Source organism: Bubalus bubalis, chromosome 12 (assembly GCF_019923935.1).
Source record: "Bubalus bubalis isolate 160015118507 breed Murrah chromosome 12, NDDB_SH_1, whole genome shotgun sequence".
NCBI lineage: Eukaryota > Metazoa > Chordata > Mammalia > Artiodactyla > Bovidae > Bubalus > Bubalus bubalis.
Genome location: NC_059168.1, coordinates 37,737,662 through 37,751,720, shown reverse-complemented (window position 1 = coordinate 37,751,720; position 14,059 = coordinate 37,737,662). Strand labels below are relative to the sequence as shown.

At 33.5% G+C, this 14,059-nt stretch overlaps 1 protein-coding gene across 4 annotated transcripts in view; it reads left to right on the top strand.

Annotated features, from left to right (window-relative positions):
• The window catches only part of PPP4R3B (protein phosphatase 4 regulatory subunit 3B), a 52,958-nt gene extending 39,165 nt beyond the window's left edge, over positions 1 to 13,793 (top strand). For 3 of the 4 annotated variants that reach the window (XM_044925921.2, XM_044925922.2, XM_025261048.3), the window contains 5 exons: positions 1,460 to 1,629; positions 3,491 to 3,630; positions 4,010 to 4,194; positions 5,626 to 5,828; positions 12,141 to 13,793. In XM_044925921.2, the coding sequence (XP_044781856.1) occupies positions 1,460 to 1,629; positions 3,491 to 3,630; positions 4,010 to 4,194; positions 5,626 to 5,828; positions 12,141 to 12,236 (794 nt within the window). In that variant the 3' untranslated portion in view covers positions 12,237 to 13,793. The remainder of the gene's footprint in view (positions 1 to 1,459; positions 1,630 to 3,490; positions 3,631 to 4,009; positions 4,195 to 5,625; positions 5,829 to 12,140) is intronic. The other variant, XM_025261050.3, reaches the window with a different exon arrangement.
• Positions 13,794 to 14,059: the final 266 nt, after the last annotated feature.

Genomic DNA, 14,059 nt, shown 5'->3' with positions numbered 1-14,059 from the left:
TTCATCCTGATTAGAGTTACATTAAACCTTTATATTTTGAAAGAATTGATGTTCTCATGCTAGATTTTCCTGTATGGCTTTCTATAAATAGTCCCTTCTGAAATGACTGCTTATTGGTCCTATTTAAATGGATATATCATAATTGAATGAATATCCAGTATTTAAATGTTTATATTGCATTAACATTTCAGTTATTATAAACATGCTGTTTTAATAGCTTTGTGTGCGTGTTCATTCACCAGCAACATATGAAATTGCCTGTTTCCTCAGGTCTTTGCCAGTACTTCAATCTTTTTAATCCTGAATAAACTAGTTCTTACCCTTCTATAAAAAAGAGGTGATGTTTTAAGTCTAGCACTTCTGTCCACACCTGTTTTAAGTGTTACAGTGATCACACATTCATACCTTATGTGGCCTATTTCTGTTTTATTTTCAGATAATATTTAGAACCTCTTTCGATAGACACAACTTCTTCTTTTAGTAACTTCCATCTGTGAATGAGGGTTTGTAATGAGACTAACTTAGAAAATCAGAAGCTTTGTGTTTTAAAGGATGTGGCTTAGTGGTATCTATAGAATAAATTAAGCTACCTAGGAGAGAGGTTATAAGTTAAAAGATAAACAAACATAAAAATAAGGGATTGAAATCAGTTGTGTTTCATCAAAGTTTTAGTAATATTGCTAAATTTGTTTAGCTTTATTTAACCAGGGAAAAGACTAGTTAAAGGGAAATTTTCATTTCAATATTCTAAAATGTGAAAAGCCAAATTATACTGCTTATTTATTACTCTGTCACTCTTTTACAAATACAGTCTGATCTGCCATAGTACATGTTTACCAAAGGTTAAACAGCTTATTATAATCTAGAGGTAGTGTTGATTCACAGATGATTTTCCCAAGGCAAAGAAAACTGGAATAGCCTTCACCAGAAAAGTAAAGCAACCCCTTAGCTCTCCTGTATACAGTTAACAGGAGCACCTTTGGCTGTATTTTCAGAAAATTTAAAAGAAGCACCTACTTCCAAAGCTTCCCTGACTCCCTTCTCCCCCCTGTCCCACAAAGAGTTAAGGAAGTCTTGGCTTTTGGCAGGTTGCACCATTCTTGTGCCCTTCCTAATGACAGCCCTTGCTGATTCTAAGCTGCCTTCACTGTATTGTCTCATGTCTACCAGCACTGCTCTAAATAGTGCCAGCATTTGTATTGTGTGGGTTTTGTGTATTTTCTAATCTCTCTGCCTTGTAGCTCTCTGCCTACCAGTTGTTGGCATTTTGTTAGCTCCCTACGTAAGTTTTACAAGTTTTGAGTGGTCTTTCCTTAATTCTGTTTTTCTCAAAACCCAATTATTTTTAATGTAGTTTTGCTTTTTACCTTAGATGAACATACACATTTCTTTATGTAGAAATACTGTACAATAATTAACATTAGATTATCCACTTATTCCCTGTATTTTTTTTAATTAGGTGCTCTCCGTTTTATGAGGCGAATAATTGGCCTTAAAGATGAATTTTACAATCGTTACATCACCAAGGGAAATCTTTTTGAGCCAGTTGTAAATGCTCTTCTGGATAATGGAACTCGGTACAATCTATTGAATTCAGCTGTTATTGAGTTATTTGAATTTATAAGAGTGGTAAGTTTATATTAAAAGATTCTTAGTAAAAATATATGTTTAGTGATGTTAATATTTTATATTGTGAAATTCATCATAGTATTTTAAATCATGTTTACTCTATATTCTTCTCAGTTCCTTTTTTGGGGGGAGGGGTGCAGCTAAATGGCTCGGGATATTTAGCATATGTGGATGTTTCACTCTGGCATGCCATTCATATGATCTCTGTGATCTATTGTAAGGGTAGTGATAAAAATGAATAGAAAAGTTGAAAATAATTCCCTTGGTAGACATTAATACAAGATGCATAAAAGGTAGGATGTTATGATGGAATTTTAAGTTGAAGAGACTGTTACGTGAACTATTCCAACTGCCTTATTTTATTGATGAGGGCTTGAGACACCCAAGTGATTAGCTGACCTATTCAAATGCATTCATTTGTTTAGGAGCACAGTCAGGGCTTGAAGATACGGTGCAGCTCAGTCTCGGGCAACGAAAGAATTGTCATAAAAGATCTAGAGAAAGCTCTATGTGAATAGCAGAGATAAGATGAAAACTGAAGAACTGGTACAGTAGATTTACCCTGTCCCACACAGTGAAATGATTCCACTGGCAGACATGGCCACATGATCAGAAAGAACTTGAAAAAAGAAAATCAAAGCTAGAAATTACTTTTGCTTCTTGCAGGTCAAATTTGAACTGATGACACACTATTCTCATGTCAACATTATTTGGCAGACTTTTTCTTAGAGTAGTCATTTGCTATGAGTATAGTTTGCAAAAAGGATGAAGAAGATAGAAGTACTAGCCTTAGAAAAAAGGGAAAATAGTTAATTAGCTCACCAACTTTCTGAACCCAGGTTCACAGTGCACTGTTCTGTGAGTTAGAGATTAATTTTTATATTTTTTCCTTTAAAATTTTTGTTGAGATACAGATCAAATGAAGTGTAGGGTTCATAATGCCATCCCTATTCCTATGATTGAATTTGTTTTTCTGAAAATAATTTTGAGTGGTTGATAAATACACTTTGAATCCCAAGACTTAGCTTTTTTTCCTGCAATATATTTTTTGATTCAGATATTCAGGGGAACTAGTTTAAAGACTTAAAGTCAGATTATGGTTTATTTTTAAAGAAACCGCATGTATACTTTAGTCCTGGATCACAGCCTGTTTTTAATAATGAGCCTGCTTTTCACCATGGCATCTGCATTGATCGCTTAAAATCATTCATTAAGAATTTAGAATTTATTACTGTTGGTCTAGAGAACTGGAAATACACAGGAGGAAGTCAAGTTGTTTTATCAGATATGTGTATGTGATATAGTTGGAGGAATCTGTTTATTTTTTAGTAAGACTTATCTTGCTTTGATAGTTAAGCAAGGAGTCATTAAATAACATTTTTCAGTGTTTTTTGAAAATATAATTTCAAAATCTGCTTTCTAACTAGGTATGCACTCTTGATCAGGCCATCTAGTCTCTCATAGCCTCAATTTTCCCTTTCTGTAAAATAGGGATAATAAAGCCTATTTCATAGAATTGTTATGAGAGTCAAGTGAAATTGTATGTGAAAGTGCTTATTTTAAGTTGTAAAGTACTATTATGTAAATGCAAAAAATAAATAGGTGATATAAAGTAAATACATTTATGTTTCAAATGTTCTATATAGTCTCCCAGAAGGGCTTCAGGGAATTGCTTCTTTTTTTCCCAAGTTTTCTTTGGAATCCTGGCTCATGTATAAAGAAACTAGGACATTTATTTTTGGAAGGTGATTTGAAAAACCTTTTTTTCAATCAGTTTTGGAACTATAAAAGAAATTTTTTTAAGTTTTTCTTCTAGCAAGTATTGTATTATATTTGAAATATAAATTTTGTGCTTATACAGGAAGATATCAAGTCTCTTACTGCACATATAGTTGAAAACTTTTACAAAGCACTTGAATCGATTGAATATGTTCAGACATTCAAAGGATTGAAGACTAAATATGAGCAAGAAAAAGACAGACAAAATCAGAAACTGAACAGGTATTTTTTAAGTATATTACATTTATAACCTATAAAATTATGTCCAAAGCCATATGTAGTTTGATCTTACATATGAAATTTACCCAGGAATTTCCTATCATTAGAAAATACAGGGTTGTTTAGGAGGGTAGGCTGTTCTCCCTGCCCTGAATCCTTTATATAAAAAATTACTGCTCCATATCTTAACTCAAGATAAATTTTTAGGTTAGTATACAAATATCCTTGGAGTGTTCTCTGGTTACATATTCTTTCACAACTGGTTATAAGTTATACTCAGTTAAAATTATTTCATCTCCTCTTGGTTATACGTATTTATTCTCATTTAAACTGGTCAGGAATTTTAAGTCGTTACTCAATACTTGTGATATATTTCTTACAGTGTACCATCTATATTACGTAGTAACAGATTTCGCAGAGATGCAAAGGCGTTGGAAGAGGATGAAGAAATGTGGTTTAATGAAGATGATGAGGAGGAAGGAAAAACAGTTGTTGCACCAGTGGAAAAATCTAAGGCAGAAGATGATTTTCCAGATAGTTATGAAAAATTCATGGAGACTAAAAAAGGTATTAAAGTGTTGAATTTTTGATTCGCTCATTCTCTTATTTAGTATAGAAATTATATAGTTGCTTGTGAGGTTGTGATCACAGTTTATAAAGCATGAAAGGCATGAATTTTATGCTAAATAAAAACCTTTTAAATAAAATTATCACTTTTTTTAAATCTGATGTTTCAAAACATTTCTCATGTTTAAAATATTTTTCTTGAAACTTGCTCTTTTGTGATTGCTCTTCATTTGCTATTTAGAAATTGCATTGTCTGTTTATACTTTGCCTTCTGTGAACAGTTATGGCTTTATGTTTATACTGAAGTCTCCAATAATGATAGAGATCCAAAGAAACTTTCCAGTGCACTCTGTCATTTACAGCTGAGGAAACTAAGCTTAAAGAGAGAAGTACTTTGCTCTTTGAAATTTTTTAATTGTTAGTAAAACTTTCATAAAGATAAAATGTCGAGAGGGAAAGTAATAGTAAAATTTCCTGTCTTTCAAATATGCTTGTCTGTAAAACTAAGATCTTACTAGTGTTTTTCAAAAGAAGCAATCACTTTTAATTCTATGACTTGAGAAATTATCACTGTTAGATAGTACCACACTGCATATATCATTTAAATGTTTCAAAAAAGTTATATCTTGAAGGGCAAAAGCACTTCCTAGGCTTTAGTAAGTTTGTGATTTTGAATGTTAGATTTTTCTTAAGGCATTTCTCATGAGTTAGTGTTTCATTAATTTCTTACTACATTTTCCTTGAAATTCTTCTTACCAGCCTCACTCATTTTCTACTCACTGCTAAGTTCTGTTTACTTCAGCCTGGGGGAGCAAATAACCTGTGAAAATGTCCTAAGAAACAGGTACCTTTTGGTAGCCAAATTCTTTCTTTACTCATTACACCCACTGCCCTGACTACTGTCAAAAGAGGCAGTGAGGCAATACCTGAAGTACTACATAAGAATCATATATAAAAATAGTAGCAGCCAGATGTTAAAAGATAGTAGACACCCTTGTCATAAAGGAAACAGTTATAAAGGAATCTGGAATATTCAGAAAATAAATAAGCATGATCATAATCATTTTCTTTAGGCATTTTTGACTTGTGAGAGAGATTATTAGGTTTTCATGAGTATGGAAGTATAGATTCAGTGAGTGGATGCTTTAGAGAGACAAAAAAAAGAGACAGCAAGTGAGACCTTGGGAGGGTCCTAGTTAGAGCAGTGGAGAATTCCAGGGTAGGGTGGTTAATCAGTTACCTGATTCTTAAGGTCTTTTCTAACCCTGGGATTTCTAAGATGACAGCTAATGAAGACGTATCACTGTACTCATCATGCTCTGCCCTCTTAGTTCTTACAAAAAAGCAAAAGTTTTAAATTATTGTTCTTTTCAGATGCTTTGACTTAGCAATATTTACCAACAAAGATTCAAATATTTATGTTTGCTTTAGCAAAGGAAAGTGAAGATAAGGAAAACCTTCCAAAAAGGACATCTTCTGGTGGCTTCAAATTTACTTTCTCCCACTCCACCAGTGCTGCTAATGGAACAAACAGTACAAGCAGCAAATCTGTAGTGGCTCAGACACCACCAGCAAGTTCTAATGGATCCTCTTCCAAAACTACAAACTTGGCCACATCCGTAACAGCCACCAAGGTATGTGAAACTGCTCTACACACAAACAAACTTTGCTGTTTTCATCTGTAAAATTATTTCATGTTTCCTGAAGAAAAATTGGAATTAAAATAATTTCAAAGAAGAAAAAAAGTTGCACACATTGTCATAAGAAAATGACTGTTAACATCTGACTGTTCTTTAGGTGTGTGGGTTTATCTGACACAGTTGTGGTCTTTGTATAAGCACAGTTTTGTATCCTGCTTTTATTTGTTATAAGAATTTTTCTATGTTATTAAAACATTGTTGATGACTAGAATTTCATTTTATTTAGCTGTATCATAGTATTTGTAAGCATCCCCTCCCCCCACCAGTACTTGGGAGCACATAAGTCGATTCCGATATTTCACTGACTACTGCTGCTGTTGCATTTTAAATTATTTTCTTGGATAAATGAGTAAAAATGTTTTTGAACATATTGTCAAATTCCTCTCCAGAAAGACTATACCAGTTAGTTACCATAAGCATTGTATGAGTGTGCTTGGCTCACTGCCGCTTTGGCAGTGTTATTTTAATGATTTTTAATATTTATTATTCAGTAGCAGAAACAGTATTAATATATATCTCATTCCCCAGTGGTGTCTTTTGTTACTAGTGAAGTTGAATATTAGCCTTTTTGATTTGCTCTTCTGTTAATTGTCTCTTCATAGTCTTGCCTTTTTTTAATTGGTTTGTTATTTTAGTGAGTGAGTCTTTAAGAATATTATTAATAACCTTTTTGTCATTCACAGAGCAAATGTATTTCCCAGTGGTTACCTTTTTTATGTAAAATAGTTTAAATTGTATATAAAATGTTTTTATTTCCTTTACATTATCATTATATGTAAAAATATACTTTTCCGCAAAAAGGAGTGGCTTAAAAATAAAAAGGCATAAATATAGGACAACTTTAGTATAAGGGTAGAAGGACAAGAGAAGGCCATAGTCAAAAACCTAACTGACGTCAAGCTCGTTTTAAACACAAAATACAAGTCTGAGTTTATTTTTTTTTTACAAAAATGTAGAATCTTTCTTAAGTGTTTGTAGCAAGGTGGGTTCTTAACTAAATGTCACAGAAATTGCATTTTCAATGGGATTCTTCTGTTTTGTAAAACACAGTTTATATTAGGGAACAAGAATTTTTAAGTTTTCATTTTTTTGATAGGACAATTTAGTGTATTATTGTGACACTATATTAAGAATATTATATTGTTTGGATTCAGATCTTGACTCTGCCTCTTTTTATCTGTTTAATCTCTCCAGGCTTTAGTTTTCTCATTTTAAATAGGAATAAATCAGTACCTCCTTTATCAGTTTGTTGTGAAGATTAAATTATTTAATAAATGTAAAGAGCTTAGAACACTATTTGGCACAACTCAATATATACTAGCTATTTTTTTTTAAGTCAAAGTAATACATGTACTTGCTTTTAAAAGGCAAATAGTATTAAAATTATTGAGGAAAAAACAGTCCTCTTTTCCTCTCCACAGAAAACGCTTGGCTATCTTCTATTAATACCTGTTTCTTTTATTTCTAAACAGTGTGCTAATACTGCCATATTATTTTACCACTCCTTACCACATCCTCACCCTTATTATTCTCTGTATCACAATTTTTGGTTAAAACAATATTTGATAATCTTATAGCTATAACAATGTAAATATTTTTATTAATTTTTTTCCTGCTGTTTTCTATAGTGTATTTTGCTTTGTAACTTTTTTTAAATAATTGCCACCATTTTTTCATTCGTTGCAACAGTTATGTGCCTCTTACTCATTGTTTCAGTACCTCTCAAGTTAGTTTCCACATAGTCTCTTCCTTGGAGATGTCTCTCTTGAAGACTCCCATCTTGTCCCAGCCTGAATTGGTTGCTATCTAGACTTGCTGCACAGCTGTTGTCTTAAGGCTGCCTCTGCCATCACCCTAATACTTCCTTTGCCTTTCTTTTTTTCTTACATTGACTGTTTCCTGGATCTCAAGTCTCTGTTCTCTTTCTTGATTTTCCATTTCATTTATTGGAGCGTACCCTCTCTGTTTCCTGAGAAAAGGATTCCATGAGAGATAAAGTATAAGACCTGGCATGTAGGAAGATGTCATTATTGTATCCCCATACTTGATTGACAGTTTAACTGAATGTAGAAGGAACCAAATTAGAAATAATTTTCTTCCAAAAATTTGAAGTTATTGCTGCCAAGAAATCCAGAGACATTCTTATTCCTAATTCTTTGTGTGTGAATTTAATTTGTCTTTCTTGGAAGCATTTGGGGTTTTATCCCTGTATCCTGAAACTTAAAAATGAAATACTTTGGGCTTTCTCAATTAAAAGTCATGACCTTTAGTTTTGGGACACTTTATATTCTTTCACTATAACTTTTTGTTTAGATATTGTGCCTTGTTAATTTATCTTATAATTTTTCTCTCCATTTATTCATTTTTTTTAATGGTTCTATTCTTTGCGTTGTCTCCCTGAGTTTTCAGTTTATTATCCTTCCAGATAATTTTTTATTTATGAACAAGCAAAATCAAGTGCAAGCACAAATGCTTATTTTACCCTTATGACACTAATAGCAGATTGCCAAATACATTTGATCTACATTTTTGGGGGGAACAGGTAGAAAAATAGCAATTGTTCTTAGAAAACAAACTAATTGTTCAGTCACTCAAGACTATCACAAAAATTTGATATTGAGCAAGATAGGAGCTCACAGAGTAAAGCAGTAGTTATATTGGCTCTCAACCTTTTTTCAATAAACTGACCACATTTCTAAGTGAAGGCAAATTCTTTATCACCAATGGTCCTTTAACCATTTTACCATCGTTTTTCAGGTGTCCAGAAAATTGATTCAGAGATAGATAAGTTCTTTTTTAGATTGTTTTCCATTATAAGTTATTACAAGATACTGAATATACTCCCTGTGCTATACAGTAGGTCCTTGTTGGCTATCTGTTTTACATATAGTATTGTGTATATGTTAATCCCAAACTCCTCTAATTTATCCTCTCCCTCCTCCCTTTCCCCTTTGGTGATCATAATTTTCTATGTCTGTGAGTCTGTTTCTGTTTTGTAAATAAGTTCATTTGTATCGTTCTTTCTAGATTCCATGTATAAGCAATACCATGTTGGTTTTTCTGATTTCATTTCATATGATAATCTCTAGGTCTATCCATGTTGCTGCAAATGGCATTATTTCATTCTTTTTTATAGCTGATTAATATACCACTGTGTATGTATACCACATTTTCTTTATCCATTCATCCATTGATGGATACTTAGGTTGCTTCCATGTCTTGCCTATTGTAAATTGTACTGCTCTGAACATTGGGGTGCAGTTTGTCAGAATATATGCCCAGGAGTGAGATTACTGTATCATATGGTAACTCTGGTTTTTTAAGGAACCCCTCCGTACTGTTCTCCATAGTGGCTGCACCAATTTACATTACCACCAATACCGTAAGCGGGTTCCTTTTTCTCCACGCCCTCTCTAGCATTTATTATGTGTAGACTTTTTTTGATGATGGCCATTCTGACCAGAGGAGGTAATATCTCATTATAGTTTTGATTTGCATTTCTCTAATAATTAACAGCATTGAGCATCTTTTCATGTGCCTGTTCGCCATCTGTATGTCTTCTTTGGAGAAGTGTCTATTTAGATCTTCTGCCCAATTTTTAATAGGGTGGTTTTTTTTTTATGTTGCCTTGAACAGTTTATTAATTTTGGATTTTAACCCCTTACTGGTCGTACATATCATTTACAAATATTTTCTCCCATTCAATAAGTTGTCTTTTCATCTTTGCTTTGCAAAAGCTTTTAAGTTTAATTAGGTCCCATTTGTCTATTATTGCTTTGTTTTAGGAAACTGATCCAAAAAAATAATGTCATAGAGTAGTCTGCCTTTGTTTTTGTCTAGGAGTTTTATAGTATTTGGCCTTACATTTAGGTCTTTGCTTCCCTGGTGGCTCAGAGGTTAAAGCGTCTGCCTGCATTATGGGAGACCTGGGTTCGATCCCTGGGTCAGGAAGATCCCCTGGAGAAGGAAATGGCAACCCACTCCAGTATTCTTGCCTAGAGGATCCCATGGATGGAGGAGCCTGGTGGGCTATAGTCCATGGGGTCACAAAGAGTAGGACACACCTGAGTGACTTTAGGTCTTTAATCCATTTCGAGTTTATTTTTGTATATGGTATTAGAAAACATTCTGATTTCATTTAAAACATGTTTATGTAAAAGAATTTGTCCCTTTTCACCCTGGCACCTTACCCTACCTGCCCTTCACTGTGTCTGAAGTCCTGAAATGCAGAACATTTCTGGCTCCTCTTATGGTTGTTGTTGGTTGGTGAGCTGGAATCTCCTGGTGGGAGATCTCATGGTGGGGGTGGGCATGCAGTAGGGGAATGAAATATAGAATTGAGGACTCAGTTGTCTGTTTCACTGACTCCACCATTAACTATCTTTATCTTCCCTGCTTTCCCTAGTATTTTAGTACTCTTTCTTTCTACTCTTTTCTGGGGTTAAGATGAATCAGTTTGCTTCCTTCTCATTTCTATCTTCTCCTGAAATACTTCTTTCTTGACTTTGTTCTCCAGTAAAAATGAGTTGTTTTGCCTCTCTGATTTCTTTTTCAAAAATGCCTTGACATCTTTCATCTGCTGTTTTCTCATTTCCTTTTTGGTCTTTGTTGATATATTGTCAAATAAAAAATTTTAAAGAGAGTATAATCCCTGGGAAAGCAATCCAACAAGGAATTTAACTTTGGTGATGTATCCGTACCATGGAATACTAGAATTTAAAAGAATGATATAGAACTTTGTGTACTAACATTGAAAGCTGATATTTATTCAAAAACAACATTTATAGTTGTATATGAAAAGTCTGGAACCTATCAAATTCTTCACAGTATGCATCTGTGGATTTATAGTTCCTTTTACTTCCAATATTTATTTTGTATCTTTATTCTTTCTGTATGCTAAACATGATTTTTAAATGTACAGAGTTTATGGTGTGTATATGTATAGATAATAGAGATAAAATTAAAAAATTGTGTAGCTGAGTGTTTCAGACAAAATATTTATTGATCTTATGCCAAAAATTATTTTTAATTGTTAACCTTTTGGAACTGAAATGTGTGTACCTTGTGATATATAGGATTAAAAGCAGAATTAAAACTTGGCTTTGCTGTCATTCCTGTGACTATCAGACTGGTGCCTTTTGTACTGTAATTATGTCTTCTACCTCTTAACTCCACTCGTCCAACTTGTTTAGCTAGAAACCAAATAACAAATGATGATTATGGCAATAGTAGCTAGTATCAATTAGCAAATAGTAACTACGTACCAAGCACTGTACCAAGGGCTTTATAAGTTAAATTTAGCCATACTGCTTCTTGCTTATCCAAATTAAGATGTGTGTGTTATCAAGCTGAGAAGTAGAAAGATGCTCACTATATAAGTTTTATCTTGTTCACAGACTTTCTGATAACTGTTTCTAGCTGCTCAGAGCTCTTTGTTGATTAATACTGCAGTGCTTCAGTTATATTCTGGTAAAGTGTTAATGCCAGATGCCTGGATTCTTTAGGTATAAAGCTACTTAGGTTTGAAATATGACTTTATTTCTGTTGTATTTGCTTATCCTATAGAGATCTTAAGGGTTTGAACTAGATGTAGTATATAAATTTCATGGGATTGGCTCATATTAATGCATACCTGAGGACATATAATTTTCTGGGTAAAGTATCCAGAGCTTTAATAGTATTTTCAAAGGGGTCCATTACTCATGAAAGGTCCAATGCCTGAAATACCACATCCTTTTCTTTTGGTTAGAGAGAGCTAGCCCTCAATTTTTTAGTCATTAGTTTTTAGAAACCATTTCATGTGTTTATTATGTCAGCCATTTTTAAGTATTTTTCAAAAGCAGAACAAAAACAATGATATGTACTTAGTGATGAAATACATACATGAGGAACAGAGACTAAAAGGAGACTCCTTGTCACTGGCTGGCTATCCTCTCTAGTTTAAGATTAGAGAAGTGAACTAGTTTACTTCCAAGGTCTTTCCAGCTCCAAATGTCATGATTCTTTGTGAGTCCTGCTATTTGGAGATAAGTTATTTTCCACAGTGAAATTTTGCTGGATTATCCTGAGCCAAGTAAAAAAGTTGAGGGTAATTTAAGAATGCCACCAATTGTGCTTACTAAGTGGTCGTAATATCAAGCAGTTCCTTTATCAAACTCAGAAATAATGTTTCAAGTATAATAATGTGATTAGTTTAGAAAAATGATTTTTAGTTACATGTTAAAATTTTTTTTTATTCTTCACTAGGGAAGTTTGGTTGGTTTAGTGGATTATCCAGATGATGAAGAGGAAGAGGAAGAGGAAGAAACATCTCCCAGGAAAAGACCTCGTCTTGGCTCATAAAATATTTACTGGGGCCCCTCAACATGTGGTTGAACAAAAATGCTGCAACTGTTCAATGAGCTGAAAATCTGAATCAGAAAGCTTTCTCACTTGAACTTATAAGTATACAAGGAATAGAAAAAGACACTCAGTATATCAGCTAGGAGAGTTTAGTTCTGTAAAAAAAAACAAAACAGGCTTCCCAGGAACTTGATCGCTTGCTAGTAATCAAGAGACTTGCCCTTCAGGATGTCAAAAAAAAAAAAAAAAAAAAAAAAGTTAGTAACCTGGGAGGTAGCTTCTCAGCAAGGAAACTCTCAGGTTTGGGGATGGTTTAGGGAAGGGATAAAGTTGGTAAGGTATTATTAATGCAGGGTTGCTCCATGGGGGTTTCTGATCTAGAAACAATTATAAAACTTCAGTTGCAAACCCAATAACATTACTTGTATAATGGTGCTGGCCATGTTGTTCTTTTAATCAGTTGCCTCTGACTTTTATGGAAAACATTCAACTATCATTAAAAAATGAAGTTAAGCTGTTGGGACCATTTCTTTGAAGATCTAACAGAAATTCAGCCTTATTGGTAGTTGGAGGGAAATACACCCTGTGTTACAGCACATGTTGAGTTTTCTCCATCAGGAAATTTCAGTGTGTATTTTGATGAAAACAAGCTGGATTAAAATGGACAGTTTTGTTACTATAACTTTAAAATCAGCACTTTTAGAGATAACAGATGCCAAGAATCAGTACAGTAGTATTCCAAAGTGATTTTCTCTAGAAACGGAAGTATATTGAACAGAACGTTTTCAACTGCCTACCAGTACAATCTTTTGTGGAAGATACTTTAAAGTCACTTTCTACTTCGTTAGTAAAGTTTTCTCTGCAGAGCTGCAGGCACGTTTTAAGGTGTAATTTATAAAGACTAACATACAAAGAATAGTGCTGAATTAAGTGGCATTTAATATCTATAGGCCATTTTGGTCCAAGAAGTTACTTCAGTGTCAGTCAGTATGCAGCACCTGAAGCTTTTCCATAAACAAGGGTGTAATATGAAAGCTGCTTTTTTTTTTTTTTAAAGAATAAAAGCACATTCCATGTACGAAAATGAGTTTAAAATAATAAACTGAGGCAAACAGTTAAGAGGTTTTATTTTTAGAACAGCAAGTTAACTAAATATTTTAATGTTAGTTTGCTCATCTGTGATCTGAGATCATGCTGAAGTGAGAAAAACATCCCCCAAACTATAATACATTGGGGGAAAAAAAAAAAGACTAAAATTAGTAATTCCAGCTACAGTCTTCAGATCACCTTTGTAATGTGTTATGGGTCCATTTTTCCTGGAATAGCTTAAACTGAAGCAGTTTCCCCTGTTTTGGAGATTTTGTAGTTAATTTTAATTTTGGCTATTGTTTGGAGGATGGGCTGTTGTGTAGATATGAAGTATAGTTTTTCCATAAAACAGATGTTTATTTTGTATTAAAAATACCACTGTACTTGTTTTACACCATTTGTATACATGTGGTGATATTAATGCTGACCTGTAAAATTCAGGAATTAAAATGTGACCCTGTAATTCTATGGTTGTTGCTTTTGTTTGGTTTGTTGTAAGTATAAGTAAACTCCATTTTGAGTTATGTTCATTTTACAGTATTTTTTAAAAGCCAGTATGTTTTCCATAGATACTTATTAATAGACCACTGTGTCATAACACCAATCTGAATGAAAGAATTCTAAACAAACAAAGGCCAACCTCACAGTAAATATCGCTGATACTAAGAGAAGGTATGCCTTGGGTCCTAAAGTCCTAGCACCGAAGGATCACAGCATGGGGGCAGTAGCTCCTC